At 40.2% G+C, this 20,413-nt stretch overlaps 1 protein-coding gene across 4 annotated transcripts in view; it reads left to right on the top strand.

Moving 5' to 3' along the window:
• Nucleotides 1-20,413, top strand: part of LOC137157787 (E3 ubiquitin-protein ligase rnf213-alpha-like) — a 213,110-nt gene that overhangs the window by 81,815 nt on the left and 110,882 nt on the right. For all 4 annotated transcript variants that reach the window (XM_067555196.1, XM_067555197.1, XM_067555195.1 and 1 more), the window contains 9 exons: nucleotides 555-1,138; nucleotides 2,370-2,535; nucleotides 3,562-3,779; nucleotides 6,373-6,510; nucleotides 7,449-7,640; nucleotides 10,605-12,075; nucleotides 13,000-13,193; nucleotides 13,854-14,009; nucleotides 15,136-18,765. In XM_067555196.1, the coding sequence (XP_067411297.1) occupies nucleotides 555-1,138; nucleotides 2,370-2,535; nucleotides 3,562-3,779; nucleotides 6,373-6,510; nucleotides 7,449-7,640; nucleotides 10,605-12,075; nucleotides 13,000-13,193; nucleotides 13,854-14,009; nucleotides 15,136-18,765 (6,749 nt within the window). The remainder of the gene's footprint in view (nucleotides 1-554; nucleotides 1,139-2,369; nucleotides 2,536-3,561; nucleotides 3,780-6,372; nucleotides 6,511-7,448; nucleotides 7,641-10,604; nucleotides 12,076-12,999; nucleotides 13,194-13,853; nucleotides 14,010-15,135; nucleotides 18,766-20,413) is intronic.

Genomic DNA, 20,413 nt, shown 5'->3' with positions numbered 1-20,413 from the left:
CTGTGAATCTACTTTATGGCTAGATTGAGAATTTTCCTCTGTGGAAGGGTTATACTTTGAGCAGTTCCTCCTTTTAGAATGATTGTCATAGGCTCTCTGCAGACTGAGTCGGATGTCACTGCAGTGGTTACACACAACTCACATTTAGAAGGTCTTCTTTGCAATCCTGGGAATTTCCTAATATTTGAATGCTTGACTTTGCAACTTTAACATTCTTTCAGTGTAGCCCTCTGTATTTAATTATATTCTTAATATTTACTGTCCGACCCCCTATGATTCTGCAACCCATAGTTAGCTGCTATCGTAGATAACTGTCATTATTTTATTGAGAAACTATGTGAACTATGAATGTTCATATAAAAATCTAGTTGTCATGGCCATTTAAAGGGCAAATGTTTTTCTAAAAGATCTGCTTTGGGTCAAACAGGATTATTTTGGGGAAGTTCTATGGCCTATGTTACACAAATGGTCAGACTAGATAATCACGGTTATCCCTTTTGGTCTTGGAATCTATTAATTATATATTCATAAATCTATATCCCCACACTGTTTAGTTGACATAGGTGCCATGGAACGAAGTGTTGCCATTAAACAAAGCATTAAGAATCAGACGCTGGTGAAGAAATACTCCGTAAGAGGAAAGGAGAAAAGTGAAGATCTGCAGTCGCACCCACTTGCTAAACATGACAACATGGTTAGAAAAATTCACACCTTAGAGGAAAGCCAGTTCTTCCGGAAACTGTGGAAACTAAAAGCAGAATTTGCCAAGGACTATTTCCCAGATGAAGCTCTTCTTTCCCTGGATGATGTGCAGAAAAACATTTACATCCCGGCCATGGACAATTTTCAAGACACCTATCTGCGCCTTAAAGATTATTCCATCAGCCTAGGTGAAATTGAGAGACAGTTTGGAAAGCTGCTAACTGATGAAAAGCTGCTTAGAAAGGAATTTAAAATCATGGAGGGGAGCGAGAGAGAATCCAGCAGCAAGTCTGAGTGGGCTGAGGTCGCAGTGATTAAGATTAATAACTACTTGAAACTCTCCACGGTGGTGAAGACAGCCAAAATGATAGATGAGCTACGAAGAATACTTGGACTCAGTGGAGATTTCCAGCTCCTTGATGACCTGACCAAATATGTACGTAGGACTCTCATAAATATCATTAGACTAATTGGTTAGACAAATGCAGTCTCGTTTGACACATCTACTCATTGTGATCTCATTTACCCAGATGAAAGCATGGAGCGACTCCATGGAAAACAGTGGAGTTCCAGGGATTTAAAAATGTCATAAGCAAGATTAATTGTTTTTTTATTTTTTGATATTATGTAGCTATTAGAAGCCCTAACCTGAGATTAGGGCCCTGTCAGACCGAACGCTGCACCCTTGCGCTAGGTGCTGCACAGACTCTCAGTCCTAGATTCGCAAAGCTACTTAACTTTTAGGTACTTGAAAATCACAGGAACAACACAGCAATCCACATAGCCTTGATTAGATGCCCAGGCTACTTGTACAATGAGTGGAGAGAGACAGGCACCTATGAAAATGTGATTCACAAAAGCCAGCACACTAGGCGGGGAGCTACCTAAACTAGCCAGTGGGAGATGCCTACAACACGGGTGTGTGATGGCCCTGACCCTCTCTCAGAGATAAGTGCCTAAACTGGGGCTGCATGGGGACACCTATCTCTGCTAGGGATTCAAAGCTGGGAACCCTCTTTGTGGTTCAGGGCATAAGGCATTTTTGCAATAATTTTAGTCATGTTAATAACAAAGAGTGTGAGTTAGAACCAATTTAGTTAATTCAATGAGCAGTCCTTTTCTTGGATCAGAGTGGGTCAAGTCGAAAGTGACTTTAGCTAAATCAACATTTGCCATTTTTACTCCAAAATAAGTGTCCACAAACATACTTTCACTAAAATAACTAAATCAGTTCTAAGAAACTGATTTAGTTAAACCAAATGTATGTTTGTGTATAGATCAGCCTTTATTATCACTCAAAAATCCATAATAGTAGAACTAACTATAGCTGAGCAAAGTGCAGACTTTTATAGGCTCCCTCAGCATTACATTAACTATTGCCAGCTTTAGGGAGCAGAGTTAAGACTGCATAGTGAAAGTGGCATATATTTAATTTTGGATTTCCTGGTTTTCAGAGTTTAGTATTTAGCCATTCTCCATATTCTAGAAGGGTGCAAGGCAACACGGGGCAACCTTAACTCTGCATTAACAAAGTTTTAGGGGCAAGGACAGTCTTTTTTTCTGTGCTTGTTTAGTTCCTACTGCAACATAAACAATAAGTTAATTAAAATAAATGGTTGTCTCATTTCTTTGCTAAGAAACACAGTTCTCATTCTGTATTTTGACAGGAAGATGAGGACTTCAAGGATAAGACTCTTGATTATATGACTGATGAAATTGTGAAGGTTAAAGATACTCTGAGTAACATCCCTGAGGGTGTGCTTGACTTCTTGAAGGAACTTCTTGAGAGTGCAAAGAAAGACTTTACCTCTTGGATCAAAACTGTCATAAAAGGTACACTTTATACCAGTATTTATAAGCTAAGTAAGAATTTAGGGCCAATTGCATAACCCCTACTTGCCTGAGTTTGAAAGTCATATTGTGCATCAAATATAGGGTTGTTATTGTAATGTATATGGTGAATTTTCACTTGTATGAATTATAACAGTTATAAAATATTGCTGAAAATTTCCCTAATTGGTCCTTCATGGCCTTTCTAAAGATCAGGTTATGTTAAAGGTAATTCTGTAGTTCTGTTTTCACATAAGGGTTCTCTTCAATATTTCTATGACTTTAATTAAAAAATAATCAAGGTCTTTGTGCAGCAATTTCCTTCCTTCTTTAGTAAAGGAAACTAATGATGAGACTGTGGAACTCACTGCCACAGGTTGTCGCTGGACATTTATATGTATAGTGAAGAACATTTGAACAGGCATTGGTTTAGTGTAGGGAATTATGAAATGAGAAAAATAGTTTTCTCCCATATGTCATGAGGTGTCCAAGAGCAGAGCCCTTTATAAGGTCAGTAGGAAAGATGTTATATATTGAACTTATAATGTTACACTTTCTGAGCATGTTAGGTGGGCTGCCAGAGTAGGTGCCTGTACTGTTGGTGAAAATGAGTAGAGATGTTTGAAAAGTGTTGGTTTTTTTCCTCCATTGAAAATAAATATCAGCTTCATAAACTGGAAGAAATCTTTTGGTTCAAAACTGCCAAAAATCTAAAAAACGGGGGGGAAAATAATGTTTCCAAGTTTTTGGTTTTCCAATCAAAAATAAAAAAATTCCGAGGAAAGCAAACATTTGCACAAAAATTTTTGTTTCTAAAAAAATGTTTTGATGGAAAATTTCTGACCACCCTTAGACCTGTGATTTTATTTATTTGGTTTAATTGGCATGTCTAAAAAGAACAAATCCAAGAGGGATTTTTCATCTTTAGAGGGCAAAGACATTGCAACTTTTAATTAACATTATTTATAGACCCTTGAGCATTCCTAGATTGCTCGTTTCACACTAATTGCTGGATTTTTCTTCTTGCAGACAAAACGGAACTTTCTACATTTGTGGAGCTGGCATCCATTTCTGCAGGAGAAAATGACATGGACATTGATAAAGTGAGGTTCTTCCGAGATGCCATTTCTGCCTCTGTTCCCATTTTATTCGACTTGACTCCCGAATCAGGGTTTGAAGCTTTTTCCTCAGCACTAAGTCCCATCAGAGATGCTGTGGCAAATGACAATAAACTTCCAAAGAAGCTAGTAAGTTTTGCTGTTTCCTGCTCAAAATAAATATCTTAAAGACAATATTGTGACTTGACACTTGGTGGAATTTTAAAATAAGTAACTTTAGATGAAGTCTAGATGAAATTACTACAAGATGGGTGCCCAATCAGTTGAAAGATCATACTCAAAAAGTAGTTATCAATGATTCATTGTCAAACTGGAAGGATGTATCTAGTGATGTCCTGCAGGTCTGATACTATTCAGTATTTTTATTAATGACATCTATAATGGAGGGGAGAGTATGCTTATAAAATTTACAGACGATACCAAGCTCGGAGGGGTTGCAAGCCCTTTGGACGACAGGATTAGGATTCAAATTAACCTTGACAAATTGGAGAACTGGTCTGAAATGAACAAGTTGATATTCAGTCAAGGCAAATGCAAAGTATCACACTTAGGAAGGAAAAATCAAATACACAACTACATAATGAGGAATAACTAGCAACATGGTAGTACAGCGGTAAAGGATATGGCGGTTATAGTGAATCACAAACTGAATGTGAGTCAACAATGTGATGCAGTTGCCTAAAAGGCTAATATCATTCCGGGGTGTATTAACAGAAGCGTTGTAATGGACAGGAGTGTTGTAAGACATGGGAGGTAATTGTTCTCTGTACTTAGCACTGGTGAGACTGGAATACTGTGTCCAGTTCCGGGTGCCACACTTTAAGAGATATGCGGATGAACTGGAGAGAGGCCAGCGGACAGCAAGAAAAATGACAAAAGGTTTAGAAAGCCTGACCTATGGGGAAAGGTTAAAAAACTGGGCATGTGTAGTCTTGAGAAAATAAGACTAGGGGCAGACCTGATAACAGTCTACAGGTAATTGTACGACTGTCCTCCATGTCTGCTGGAGGTAGGACAAGAAGTAATGGCTTAATCTGCAGCAAGGGAGATTTAGGTTAGATATTAGGAAAAGTTTTTTAGCTATTTAAGGTCTGGAATAGGCTTTCAAGGGAGGTTGCAGAATGCTCATCCTTGGAGGACAGAGCAGGTTGGACAAACATCTGTCAGCGATGGACTAAGTTTACTTGGTCCTGCCTCAACACAGGAGGCTAGACTTCATGAACCCTTGAAGTCCTTCCCAGCCCTACATGTCTTTCATCCTATTATTAAGTCCTTGGGTAAAATTTTCAGAAATGTCTAATTGATTTAGGAGCCTGTCACATATATAGAAGTGATTTAGGCACGTAGGATCCTAATGTCTCATTGAAATTCAATGGGATTTAGGCACCTAAATAGATCATGGCAAAAAAAATGGTAAATAATGAATTAGTTGAAAAATGCATTTGAGGGCACCAAAATGGTGAATTCAGGGTGAATTTGGTGACTAGATTTGGCCAAATAAAAAAGGAAAGTTTATTTTTTTCAAAATTGAAATGGTTTGTTAACATGTCTATGTTTTGTTTGAATCATTTTGAAACATTGTGTTTTGGTTTTTCATTTTGAAATGGAATTTCATTTTAAAATTTAGCTAATTTAAACAAAAACCAAAAAAGATGTAAAAGACCCCAGAATGACCCAAAACTAAACAAAACAAACAAACAAATAAAATTTGTTTCAGGTCAAATGAAACATTTTATTCAATCAAAACTCATTTTGTTGGTTTGTTTTGGTGACTGTGATATACCAGAGTACAATCCAGACTGAGTCGCTGTGTCACCTCTGCCCTTTTCCAGTGCTTTGCTGCTGCAGCCTTCAGCTTGGGCTGCTCCCAAAAGTCTCCAGCCTGCAAGTCACTCCGGGCTAGTTCTGTGTGTGTGCTGCAACCAGCCACAGCTTGGCTCTTACCAGACTTGGTTATATTTCAGGGTGACCAACACACTTCCAGTGTTAGGTTCCCCCCACTCCCCAATGTATATTTTGTACTGCCCAGCGCCAGGACAATACAAATTTATATAATGCCTGTATTTCTTTAATAGGAATAATATGCACCCATTTTGTTACCCCCAATGGAGTTTACAAGACACTTCAATTTAAATACATTGGATTAGAAAAAAACAATAAAACAAGTTTATTAATTGTAAAGAGAAATTTTAAGTAAGTACATGTAATGAGGCATAAAAGTCAGAAATGGTTATGAGAAAAAAAAAGATAAAAATGCTACTTGTATAGCTTATTCTTCTTCCAGTGCAGAAATAATTATGCTGGTATAAGCACAATTATAGAACTGTGTCCTCACTTGGAAAGTGGTAGGTTTAAAGTGGTGTAATCCTTTTTTAAAATGATAAATGCTGAAAAGAGAACTCTGGCAGAGAGTTAAGCTGAGGTGACCTAAAAAGGGAATGTAATAGTCATATATAATGTTACCTCAGCATCACTCTAGCCCCTTACACAAAATGTATGCCCATATATCATTTGTGCTTTTTAGAACCCCAGTGCGCCGCCTCCACTCTCGCTATCTTTGCCATTGTAAATGAGCCTGGTTCTTTCTCTCAAGGAGACAGGGAGGGGAGCGAGCACTATAGTTATTGGGGTACTATCGGTATCTCAGCAAGCGATGCGCTAGAATTCTGATAGGTAGCTTTGCTCCTCTTTCTGGCACTAACACATTAATTATTTTTAATAGAAAGATTCCTGTCACAACAGAGAGTGGCTGCAAATGGTCCATGATTGTCATGGGTCTGTGGAGCGCTCCTCAATGTCTCAAGCCAGGGCCATCAATGGCAAAGGGATTTTTATCATCTCCACACCTCAGAAATTCAAGGTAAAAGTTCAGCAGAATTTAATACAAGGGCCCACATTTTCAAAGTGACTTTGGCTGCCCAACTTGAGCCACACGAAAGGGGCCTAGTTTTAAAGGGCGGGGGCTGTCGTGTGCTGAAAACTCTGTTAAAATTGTCACTTTAAATTTCAGAAGTTTTTCCTGATCCAGCTTGCAGGCTATAGAGAAGCATGTGATCAGAGTCAGTCTGGAGACAGTCAGCCTGGAGCAAGGGGGAATGAGTTGTGCTCTCTGCATTACGGAGCAGCCTGTTTTGCCTCTCTCTTTCTCTGTGTTTAGGATCCTTGCATATTATTCTGAATTCTAAGAAATAAAGTAGTGTCATGATGCAAACTTCCAGCAAGAGTGTTTTATATTTTTATCTAACTTCTCTGTGTGTGCTATGAACATAAGTGGAGTTCAGCACTGTCTGAAAATCAGCCCCCTTTAAAGAGGCCAGATTGGGCCCCCAAATTCATTAGTCACTGAGTCTATGGACTTAGGATCATCCCTTTTCCCCATTTTGGCCTGGTTCAGACTAGAAGCTCAAAACCCCAGAGTTGGAATCTGGCCATGATTTTCAGAAGTGACTAATAATTTTGAATATCCGTTTGAAACATCTTAACGATGGGTGCTCGGATATGTCTGAAAATCAGGCTCCTTTAAGATGTTTTAAGTTGGTCCCAAAAATCATAGCACCCCAAATAACTCATTGCTTCTGCATATCCTCTGTACATAATATCTAGATCAAAGATCTAGAATTATTTTTCTCCCTTTACTGTCTTGCACTGGTAAAATGAAATGAGTACATTTCTATGATTAAATCCCTTGCAGAATAACAGATTCTGAAATGCTTTATGTTGGCCTTGATGGGTGCATGGCCTTGATGGGTCCCACAGGATAAAGCACAGCAGCATTTATCTCTGTTAACTGTTTTCCAGCCTTCTCTCGATAATTGCATTTCACTGAAGCTGCCAGAGGAAAGCGCTGAAAAGGTTGCTCAAGGAAACCAGAAAGACAAGATGGACTATAGGAAGTACAGCCTGGCTCAGCTCACTGAGCTGCAGAACAAGCTCATGCTGATAGCCACAAAGGCTGAGCAGGGAAGAGAAGAAGTGAACAGGTTTCTGGAGGTAAATCATAATCTCTGCATTAAGCAGGAAACAAGCTTTTTGCACTCATTTGTGCTTCCTTTCGATGGGAAGCTCTATTTCTCCAGCAACATTTCTCCTGATGAAGAACTGAGGTTTTGGAGGAGATTGTCTTGTGCCTTTAGTTCAGTGTTAGGAGGCCAAGGTAGGAACTAAAGCTGATCAAAACTCGGAATTTCCATTCCATGGGAAATTCTAATATTTTGAAATTTGTTTTCATTCCAAATTGGAACAAAGACAAAAAAGGAAATTCCAGATGAAATTAAATTTTTGAAACACAAACTCAGAGTTGCCACAGACCAGGTGCAACTCTTGTGGTGTGAGCAGACAACTGGGGGAGCTTGGGAGGAGGGCTGGGTGGGAAATAGTTTTGCCATCCTATAAGAATTTTTGACATTTTGAAAAATTTTCCCTACCTAAATCAAGACAAAACATTGAAATGTCCAAATTTTTCACTAACCAAAAATCCAAAACATTTTTTTTAAGTTTAGGTCAATTAAAATGTATTATTGCAGTATTGTCAAGACCATTTGTTTTGCTTTTGATCTTTTTTCATTTAAATTTTTTATGTAAATTAAGTTACATTAAAAAAAGTAATTTTGAAATAAAAAAATTGGAACTTTTTGTTTCAAAAATATAAAAATGGGATGTTTCACTAATTTTGAACCTTTTTTCCTCTATGTTTTTTTAAGTTGGGAAATTTATCAAAACCAGCTCTGTTTTGTGAACAGTTTTGGTTTTGACAAATTAGCATTTTTTGGTGAAAAAATGTTTTGTCAAGAACATTTCTGACCTGCTCTCTCTCGAGAGGTCTCAGCACTTCTTTCTAGGTACATGGTAGCTTAACTGGGGAGTCTCATATTCCATGGAAGGGCACCAAACACAAGTCTGGACCCAGAAGTGAGCCCTTAGAGCCCCAGTGCTAGAGACAATAGCTAGGCTCAACCCAGACTTGTTTGGTTTGGAAACATGTTGGGCTCTGTGTTTTGGGTCCTCTTGCAACAGACTGGGGCTGTATAGTTGGGACTGGGCCAGGTTGTAACATACTGGTGACATGGGGATACTCTTGGTTTGTGTTTTACCTACTTTGGTGGCTGCATGGCAGGAAGACAGTGAACATAGGTATAGAAAAAAACAACACATAATTGATTAAACAACCACAAACAAAGTGTATCTATTAATGGAATGATGTCAAGTGGGATTCCACAGGATCTGTTCTGGGTCTGGTGTTGCTTATCATTTATATTAATGATCTGGCTGTAGGAGTAGAGAGCATTCTGATCATATTTGCAGATGACACAAAGCTAGAGGGGTTGCCAACACTTTGGAGGATAGAGCTAAAATTCAGAGGGATTTTGATAAACTGGAGAACTGGGCCATAGGCAACCAAATGAGAGAGATGTTGGGTTTGATCAACAGAGCACTAAGGCCCTACTGGTCAGAAGGACTGAATGCTAACTAGAGCGACGTGAATGACTGATTCTGTTGTTCACTGGCTTTTCCAAAAAATAAAATTAAAAAGAAAAATCTTTCAAGTCAACCCAAAATGATTTTTTTTTAAAAAAAATTTCAGCCAACCAAAAAGTTGAAGAAAAATTCATTTTGTGTCAAACCATTTTGATCAATCATTTTGATCAACACAAAATACAACATTTCATTTCATTTTTGAGCTTTTAAAAATGTTTTTTAAGTTTTAAAAATAAAATGTAAGTACATTTTCAAAATAGAAAAGTTTCATTTAGGAAAAATATAAACAAAATGATTACAGATTTTTGGAATTCAGTTTTAGGGGTTTTGGGAGGAAGGGCTATGACCAAAACAATTTGACAAATTTGACACAAGGTCATGAAAGGTTTTAGTTGACCTGAAACTGCTTTTTTTGGTGAAAAAAGGCTTCAGCCAAAATATTTCTTCTCCTTGCTGTAGTTGTCACTAACTCAGTTGTGTAGTCCGTGCTCAGCACCTACCAAAATCAGTCCCTAAAAGGCTGGGTCCTGGCTATTTTAGAAATGTAGTAGTGCTGTTTTGAGTTCAGCAGAGATTCTTGAGTGGAGCTGGTGGGAAAACAATTCCCCACAGAAAATTTCAACAAAACTGGGAAGGGGAATTGTTTTCATTTAAAATTTTCAGAGAAAAGTTTGACTTTTTGGTGAAAAATCAAAAAACAAAATTTTTCAGCTGAAACCCCAATAGTCTGATTAACATATAGCACTTTTTATCAGTAGATCTTAAAGAATTCAGTCTCTCAACTCTTCTGGGAGGCAAGGCAATTATCCCTGTTGTACAGAGGGGGAATTGAGAGGCTGAATGACTTGCCCAAGGGCATACAGGAAGTCTGAGGTAGAGCAGGGAATTAAAAATGGGTCCTCTAAGTCTCAGGCTAGTGCCCAAACCACTGGGCCATCCTTCCTCTCAAAATACCACTGAACTGCCTAATGGGAGTTGTAGTTTGGTTGCCTCATGCTCCCATCCTCCACTATAGGCTGGGCTCCCTGGTTGGACTACATCTCCTATCATGTGCCATGGTCTCCACCCATGGCAAGGGGCAATGGTTGCATCATGGGAGATGGAGACCAACTGAGGAGCCCAGCCCATAGAGGAGAACAGGGACATGAGACAACAACTGAACTATAACTCTCATGAGGCAGTATAGCAGGATATCCAAATAGAAATATTGTATTTCCCAGATGTTTAGTTTTTTATGAAAAATCTAAATTTTCCATAGAAAGCAGATCCTTTTCCTGTCAGCATTCTGGTTACCAGATGTAAAAAGAGAGATTGATTAAGTGGGGATTTGTCTTGGGACAACCAAATTATTCAAATTACTCACATTAAGTTCTAAAGATCCTTAGAAGAAAGTATAACATTCATAGTGCCCTAATGATCTTGAACGCAAGCTGTATTCTATAAATTCTACTTTCCCATTGTGTATTTGACACATTACAGATCCTGGAAAAAATTGAAATGGTTGGGAAGCTCTACTTGCAACTTCTCAGCATTGGCAATATCCTTTTCAAAGACTGGAAAGCTGAAGTTTATTGTGACCCCAAACGCAAAGTAACAATCTATGCAGAGTTTGGAATAGCTGGTATCCTTGTTCAGAGTAACAAACCCATCCTGGAAGAATTAGACGGCATTTGCAAAGTCATGGAGCATTGCCTTGTAGAGTGGAAGAAATATCTCGAGACTCAAAGGAACAATTATTGCCATCTAAACATGTTCACTGCACGGCAACTCTTCTATTTGTGTAGCAAGTTAGCCAAACTGCATGAAGGACAAGCAGACCCACAGGTTCTCAATATGCTTTCTATTTTCAAGCATGATGTTAAAGAAGAGGATATCAGAGAAGCATTAAAGAGAGCACTTGAAACTCCTGCAGAATCTGTTGATATATCTGAGAAAGGTGATCAGTCGGTGTCCTGGAATGACTACATTGTTAAATTTCCTCAACTTATCCAAAGTCTGGTTGAGTCTGGGTATGATGAATCAGTGGGTAAGGCAGCTCTGCAGAGTTACCTGCCAAATTCAGCTATTACAGAGCAAATGCTCATGGAATTCGCCTTAGACTATGCCGATGAAGAAGAAAAGATTGAAGAGCTGAGCAAATTATATGATGAGCAGAGAGAAACCTTTCTGCAGAAGTCCATGAAGTTTAAAAACAGGAACAGAGATGTGGATCCGTCTGCCTTCCAAAGCCTTGCGACAGATGAACTGGCCACTTCCTTTGAGAGTTTGCCTTCTATCCATGCTAAGGTGCATTTGCTCTGGAACGCTTACTGCAGCAAGCTCACTGGCCTGGTGTCAGACAAGTACATCAGCCTGGATGTTTTCGGTGAAATGCTGAAATACCTGACATTTCCTGAAACCGCTCTCATTGAGAGAAATTTACCAATAGGTTTGGATGTGGGGAAGCCTTGCCTTATCACATGTAAAGAAGAGCAGATGTTACGCTGCTTGCTGTCAGTCTATAGGCATTCTGAGAGGGCACCTCTTCCAACGTATGATGAGGTGCTGGTCTGTACCTCTGACACAGAGGAAGAAGACATTGAACTGATTGTGAGGAGAGCTCTTTCCCCAGATTCCAGACACAAAAAGATCTATTGCTTGCTTGGTGCAGAAAAATTAGTTTACAAAGTCTCCAAACAACTGGAGTCCCTCTTTTTCCGTTTTGCGCAGTCTTCCAGCTTTGCCGATTACAGGTTTCTTATCTTCTGTGATGCCAAGGCTCACAATTCTTATGTTATTACGGCCTTTGACACATACAAAGTCTCCTTTTCCGGTGATTCAGGAGAAGAAATTAAAAAATACCTGAAGATACATCTGAGAGTGCCCAGTGGGATGGCACCTGTTGCTCAGGTTTTTGAAGAGCCCTATCAACAGAACGTGAAGTTTATATTTTCAGAGCGAGCTGGCATGGGTAGGTTTTAGTAGAGGTTTAATCTGGATTATACTTGTCCTGATGAATATGAATTGAATAAAAATTAAGGGCTGGATTCTGCTTAGCCTTTATGCTCTGGAAGATGGAGGAGAATCAGTCTTCTCTGTCCCTGATCCTCTAGCGGTGCCCCAGAATATAGAGGGAACAGGTAGACCCATGGTCTACACTTGGGGGTTCAAGATTTAGCTAGAGGTGTAGCATGGGCACACTTTCCCTGTGACACTCCCGAGTATCTTCAGAGACTTTTAGTCAAAGGCTGTTGGTCCAGACTTGGCTCTGGGGCTGAAGATAATCTACATCAGAATGAAGCAGAAAATCTGCCCTCAGTTTTAGCTCTGTCTATGCTCTTGATTGAGTGGGTGGGGATTCAGAACCTAAACTAGTATCACAGACAGTTGGCCTTTACCATTAAGTAAGCTCATGTTGCAGCAAGTTGTGCCATGCCCAACCTGTGGAGCAAGGCTGTGATTTCTCCAGTGTAGAAACTTCCTTTAGCTCCCAGCTTGAAGAAAAATTATATAAAAAGGCTAGATCTTCAGCTTGGGGCCATGAGTGTAGCTCTACTGACTCCAATAGCGCTACACCAATTCACACCAGCTAGGGACCTGGACCACTGACTCCAACTGACTTGTGTCGATTTATACGAGCTGGGGGTCTAGCCCACTGATGTGAATGGAGCTATGGCTGATTTACACTACTTGGGGAACTGGGCCATTGACTCCAAAGGAGCTATGGCTGATTTACACCAGTTGGGGAGCTGGGCCATTTACTCCACTGGAGCTGATTTATACAGCTGGGGACCTGGCCTTCTCTGTTGCAGATGAAGAAATGGAAATATAAAGACAGAATATGAGAAGATCGAGTATTGTAGAAATTGAATTTCAACCTTCTCTCTCATTTTAGGGAAGTCTTTGTTTGTAGCAAATACCATCAAAAAAGCTAAAACCCAACCAGAGAATGCAAGTCTGAGCCACAAAACCATTAGGCTGATGGAGTCGGAAACAGATTTTGAATTTCTCTTGGAAGAGCTTCGCTTACTGGAACAGAAACCAACTGAGGCTGGCCCCAGAATCTTCCATATTGACATATCCCCTGTGGTAAGTCTCTTTACCAAATACAATTTTCATGCCATGATATACAGTGAAGATGGATTTTCCACGGCCTCATTCAAAATGTGAATGTGCCTTTCAGTGTCAGATAAGTAAACTCCTGCCTGTAGTACTGCAATGTGGTTATTACCTTTTGGTTTCTGTAACAAAGGGTTAAGCTGTGAAAAGTTGTCTTACCTGAAATGTAGTTGTCTTACCCAAAGCTCCACCACAAACCAAACTCCACCTGCCCACTTGTGATGCCAGAAGAAGATGACATTCACAGTAGATTTAAACTCTGCATCACTGTGCAGTGTCCTAGCATCTGATACTCTGTCACAATGCCAGCAAATCTCTTTTTATTTCCATTGTCTCCATCACTGGCACAGTGACAGCCCAGCTTTTACTTTCACGCCAGCTGGGAGACCACACAATGGGTCAAATCCTTGGCTGGCATAAATCAGTGTAGCTTGTTTGAAGTCAGTAGAACTACACCTGTTTTACACCAGTTGAGGATCTGACCTAGGATGTACTTCTGTGGAACATCTCTTCTCTCTTGTTGGTTTATTGGGTCTTCAATAAGTCAGAAAGTTTAGTAATGGTGGGAAGCAATGAACAGTTGATATGTTGATAAAACAAAACTGACCAGACCTGCTTCTTTCTTGACAGGTCTCGAAGGGTCTTAACAAGTTACTGATTGAGCTGTGCATTCTGAGACACATCCAAAGCCCTGATGGCATGGTCTGGAAGTGCAGAGACTCCCATCTTTATCTGATAGAATTCCTGGTGAGAGGAAAAGGCATAAGCAGCGCAAGAATACAAGAGGTACTCTCCAAATGATATGCACAATGAATAGCATGTTAAAATTCAATGTAAGAAGACCTTGATGGAACTACAAACCTTGGCCAGAATTGTACAGTCCAAAAATAGCAAAAAATGAGTGATCTATATAAAATCATTGCTACTGGAGGAAACACATATTGTAAGTACTAGAGCTGTTTGGAAAATGGAACTTCCATCCTATGGGAAATTCTGCTATTTCAACATTTCATGCTTATTTTGGAAAGTTCTGAAAAGTTTGGATTCAGAAATATAAAAATGAAAAATGGCAACATTTTTTATTGAAAAAAAATGTTCAGACATGTCAAAATGATTTTTTTTCATTTTAACATTATAAAACCAAAACAATATTTTTTTTGTTCTGACTTGTGATTCAAAACAAAGTTTATTATTTTAGGGTTTTTTATGGAAAACTGAAAAATGTAAGAAAAATGTAATCAAAATCAACCATTTCCTGCAGAAAATTTCAATTAAACCACATTTTCTGACAGGAAATGTTTTCAGTCAAAAAATTTTGGCCAACTCTAGTCAGTATTCAGAGGAGCATTAGATTGGCCATGTTGTATATCTACATGATAAAATTAAGGAATCTGCCTTGAATCTTGTGAAGTTATGTATACCTATATGATGCTACCATTCTGATCAAGTAATGTTGTACAAATGACAGCACAAGATGCCAAAGAGTGGAAAATAAGGCCCCAAGATTGTTACTTAGCTTGTTTAGAACATCAATTATACACAGAAATGTGCAAGAGACAAGACTATTGGATTATATTAGAGTAAGGCTTTTTTTGTAACAGAGTTTATCTAAAATTGACTACTGCTCATCTTTAAAATCCTGTGAATGAAACACTATCATCTAGGAAGATGAAATGGTATCATTTATATTTGAGGATTAGGTAAATTACTTCATAAAATCTAAATGTGGCTGTATCAGTGAATGATTTGCACTGTATAATATGGTCCTACTGTACCCAAATTCTTTGTGTTCTACTAATTAAGCTGTGTCCTCATGAATAATATTAATGTCAATTTGTGGATGATTTCTTTAGTTTTGTTTGGGGAACTTCAGTGTTTATAAAGCTTTAACCCCTTGTCATTTGGCTTTTAGATGACCAGTGAAATAGAGAGAGAATTTCTAGATCTCCTTCCAGCTGTGAAATGCATATCACCAATAGAAGTACTAGAGATGCTTAAAAATAACAGTTCTGGAGCTGCTGCTGAAGTAGAACAACAGCTACTGGACAGTGACACATTCAGGGGTGATGCCTTCCAAAGGTCATACCAGTACATCAGCAAATACCAGCAAAAGGCCAATCTTGACAGCTTCTGTTTCACCCCTGGGAAGGTTGAAGGGACCAAGGAGGAGTGTCTGAGGCTCTTGTTGGAGTCATGTGGGAGAAAGAATCCTTCCTGGACTGAGCTCAGCAACTTCACACACTTCCTAAACCTCCAGCTGATGAAGTGTGAAAACTCAGTGTTCTGCAGCAGCGCACTAGCTGAAGAGGAGGGATTTAATGGGTTCAAAGCATTTGTGATAAAATTTATGATCACCATGTCTAAGGACTTTGCCTTGCCTTCCCTAGCCATGGCAGATGAAAGCTCACCCAGTGAAGAGGATAAAATGGACGAGGACAGTGTATTGAGAGGATACCAGTTAAGACGCAGATGGGAGCAAGAGTCTCACCCTTATATAATCTTCCATGCTGACAACCACTCCATGGAGTTCTTGGGTTTCCATATCAATCAGAGTTTTGATGCTGTTGATGCACATTCACAGGCTGTTTTAGAGGAAAAGGTTATTGACGCACATTTATATCACACCCTTGATGCTCAGAAAGTTCCTTTCAATAAGAAGTTTGAAGATCTGTCCAGACAAGAGCAGCTAGAAACTCTCTGCAGTGTGTTCGGTGTGAGATGCTCCCAAGACCCAGATGAATCCTACCAACTGACCCTGGACAATACCATGAAAATGCTGGCCATTCACTTGAGGTTCCAATGTGGGATCCCCGTGATTGTCATGGGCGAAACAGGCTGTGGGAAGACCAAGTTGGTGCAGTTCATGTGCAGCTTGCAAAGAGCAGGAAGGGATGTTCAAAATATGATGCTGGTGCGCGTTCATGGAGGCACCAGCTCCAAAATCATCCACCAGAAAGTCAATGAAGCCATCGAGCTTGCACGCTTCAATGAAGAAATGTACAACATGGACACGGTGTTGTTCTTCGATGAAGCCAACACCACTGAAGCCGTGTTTGCAATTAAAGAGGTCCTGTGTGACCAGAGTGTGAATGGAGAGCCAATCTCCACCACTCGCTTAAAAGTGGTGTCTGCTTGCAACCCTTACAAAAGACACACCAAGGAAACCATTGAGAAGCTAGAGAAAGCCGGCTTGGGGTACAGAGTTCGGAGTGAAGACACCCTAGAAAAGCTGGGCTACATCCCTTTGAGGCAGCTGGTGTATCGGGTGCAGCCTCTCCCACCGAGCATGTTACCTCTTGTCTGGGACTTTGGGGAACTAAATGAAAAGACTCAGAGTCTGTACATCAGACAGATTGTTAAATCCATCGTGGGAGACAAGCTTCCCAAAGAGAACATGGATATTTTTACCTCCGTCATTTCCACCTCCCAGAAGTTTTTAAGAGAAAAGAAAGAGGAATGCAGAATCGCCAGTCTCCGAGACATAGAGCGCTGCATTGGGGTGCTGCTGTGGTTTTATAACATAAGGGACCTGCTTTTTCCTCTTATCGATGACAAGAAGAGTGAGGCTCAGCGTTCAAAGGACTATGACCCATCCATTCGGGCCCTTGCAAAGGGATTTGAGAAAGATGAGATATTTGCATTAAACGAAGCACAAAGATCCCTGGTTCTTGCAATTGGGGTTTGCTATTATGTATCTCTCGAGAGTCGCCAAGATTATCTGAAAGAAATAGCGACATGCTTCTCTGTGCCCAAATCCCTGCTTCAGCTAGAGATTGTACTTTGCCAAGAGGTGTTCCTGGATAACCTCTCTGTTCCCAAGACAACAGCACGGAATGATGCCCTAAGGGAAAACATCTTCATGATGGTCATATGCATGGACCTTAGACTGCCGCTCTTCCTCGTAGGGAAGCCAGGTAGCTCCAAATCCCTGTCTAAGACCATAGCTGCTGATGCAATGCAGGGCAGATTGTCTAAAACAGAATTGTTCAAACGGTGCAAACAGGTCCAACTGGTGTCATTCCAGTGCAGCCCTCATTCCAAGCCAGAAGGAATCATCTCCACTTTTAAACAATGTGCACAATTCCAAAGGGGCCAGAAACTGGAGGAGTTTGCCTCTGTGGTTATTCTGGATGAGATAGGCCTTGCAGAAGACTCGCCTGAGATGCCCCTGAAGACACTGCATCCTCTTCTTGAAGATGGTTGCGTTGATGATGAAGCCCCAGAATCATACAAAAAGGTTGGTTTTGTTGGCATTTCAAACTGGGCCCTGGACCCTGCTAAAATGAACCGGGGCCTCCTTGTGTTCCGGACCGACCTCAACAAAGAAGAACTGGTGAAGACTGCCAAGGGGATCTGTGCTGATGAGCAGCATGTTACTGCAATTGAGGATTTGTTCCCCTCTCTGGCTAACTTCTATTGTGAGGTGTTAAAGGAACAGTCCATGGAATTTTTTGGGCTCCGTGACTTCTACAGCCTAATCAAAATGATACTGTCCTACACCAAGGGCAAAAAACAGATCTCCAAAGAAAAGCTCATTGCACAAGCAATTCTGAGAAATTTTGGAGGTTCAAAAGATCTGAATCCTTTAGAGCTGTTCAGAAACAATTCACCCATATGTCAGCCTCCCAACTTAGAAACCAGACATACGCTTCATTTGTTACAGGAAAATTTAGACAAGAAACAAACAGGGTTTGTATCTAGATACTTGTTGCTGTTAACAACAAACCAAGCAGCTTTCCAGATCATACAGATGACCAAGCTCATGGACATAGAGAACTGTGATATTATATTTGGCTCGGGTTTCCCACAGGACCAAGAATATTCACAGGTGTGCCGGTCTGTTAACAGAGTGAAAATTTGCATGGAGACAGGCAGGCCCATTATTCTCTTAAATATTCACAACCTGTATGAAAGCCTTTATGATGCATTGAATCAGTGCTTTGTCAGGTTAGGAGGAAACTATTATGTTGACCTTGGCCTTGGAACTCACAGGGTTAAATGCCGAGTGAAGGAGGAGTTTAGGCTGATTGTGATTGAGGAGAAGAATGTGGTTTATACGCAGTTCCCCACTCCACTGTTGAACAGGCTGGAGAAGCACTGCTTGGAGATGAACACCATTCTGAACTGGCTGCAGAACAAGCTGAGGGAAGACCTGGATGAATGGGTCAGGTTGTTTGTCACTATGAAGAACACAGACTTCTGCTGCCCGAGGCCGGCAGACCTGGCTCCTCAGGAACGCGATGTTTTCATTGGTTTCAGCGATGACACTTCTGCCACAGTTGTTCTGCAGTGCTCTCTGAGTGGCCCTCAGGAGATCAATCTGCTCAATGAAGAGTCAGTCCTCGCAGCTTCTAAAAGCAAACTCATTGAGTGTGCAACCCCCGATTCCATCCTGCGCCTCAAATATTCTCTGCTGGAGGACACGGAGCAGAGTCAGGACCTGTACTTTGGAAAGCAGAAGCACAATGGCCTGATTGACATTCTGAGGGGGGCAGTGAATCAACCGTCAAATGCGGATGGCACCAATGGGCTGTGCCTGGAGGTGAGATGTTTTATTTCAGTGTTGTCATAATGGGTCTGAGTCTCAGAGATGTGGGGCAACCAGAACTCCAGATGATTTCCATGATAGCTGCAGATGCACAGCACCCTTGAAAATACAGCTTTAGACTATTAAATTAATACTACTACTTAATTATTATTATCCTTTATATTGAGGTAGTACCAATAGACCCCACTCATGACCAGAGCCCCATATAGTAGGTAATACAAACACGTGGGAAGGATGTTGATAAATTGGAGAGGGTTCAGAGAAGAGTCACAAGAATGATTAAATAATTAGAAAACCTGCCTTATTACGAGAGACTCAAGGAGCTCAATCAGTTTAGCTTCACAAAAAGAAGGTGATGGAGTGATTTAATTACAGTCTGTAAGTGTCTACATGGGGAACAAATATTTGACAATGAGCACTTCTGTCTGCTAGGTATAACATGATCCCATGACTGGAAGTTGAAGCTACACAAAATCAGGCTGGAAATGAAGCATACATTTTTAACAGGGAGGATAATTAACCATTGGAACAGCTGACCAAGGGCTGGGGTTGGACTCTATCAGTAGCAGGTTTTAAATTGAGATTGGATTAATTTTTTTTTAAAGTTCTATTCTGGTTCAAACAGGATTTGTTTTGGAGAAGTCCTATGGCCTGTGTTATACAGGAGGTCAGACTAGATGATCACCATGGTCGCTTCTGGCCTTGGAATCTATGAATTGAAGTTTTTGTCTTGAACAAATTCTTGCAACAGTGAGTTCCATGGGCTAACTACATGTTGAAAAATTATTTTCTTATCAGTTCTGAATTCCCTACCTTTTATTTTCATTGACTGTCCCCTTGTTCCTGAGTTATGAGACAGGGAGAACAGATGATCCCGATCCCCCTTCTCTAGACCAATCAGAATTTTATAGACTTGGATTGAGTCCCCTCTTTTTCATCTCTTGTTTATGGTAACAATCCCACTCTTTCAATCTTTCTTTCTAGGCCTGTTGACTTTGTCATTACAGGTTAAATGTTTGTGGTTTTGAGAAACTAAGCTTAGTTTTAAAATACAGAAAAAAATCAATATATAAGAACATAGGATTGGAAGGGACCTTCTGGAACATCAAGTTTAGTCCCTGTTCTCATAGGCAACCCTGTCAGATAATCCCCTTCATAAAAGCAGTTTGGATTCTTGCCCCTCACTGCTCCTATTGGAAGACTGTGTGATCCGTCCATGCCTAGGGTAGACCATCTGAAAATGCCAAGGTCAGGCAGGATGCACAAGGAGAGCAGATTCTCCCGGCACTGGTGGATGACACTGAAGTCAAACTTCCCAACCAGCCACAAACAGTGCTTCTGATTCCCCATATTGGTTATCAAGAAGCTAAAACAAAATATACCCAGCCCTCTTTACTACATTTCAGTCTCTGGCTCCCAATCAGCCACTACGTTCAGTAAAGAGATAGGTTATTTAAAACTCTATGCTCTTTACCAAAACGGTTCTCCTGACCCCAAAGGGTCAGCCACAGCACCAGATCAATATAAGTTTGGATCTTACCCAAAATACTACATTACCAGCCAATCCTTAATAACTAAAACTAAAGGTTTATTATAAAAGGAAAGAAACAAACTCTAAGAGAAATGTTAAATAATTAAAGCA

Source organism: Emydura macquarii, unplaced genomic scaffold (assembly GCF_026122565.2).
Source record: "Emydura macquarii macquarii isolate MOO-44397 ecotype Brisbane River unplaced genomic scaffold, CSIRO-AGI_Emac_v2 contig_1566, whole genome shotgun sequence".
Classification (NCBI taxonomy): Eukaryota; Metazoa; Chordata; order Testudines; family Chelidae; genus Emydura; species Emydura macquarii.
The sequence above is the reverse complement of the archived record's forward strand: the minus strand, read 5'-3'. Positions and strand labels throughout refer to the sequence as shown.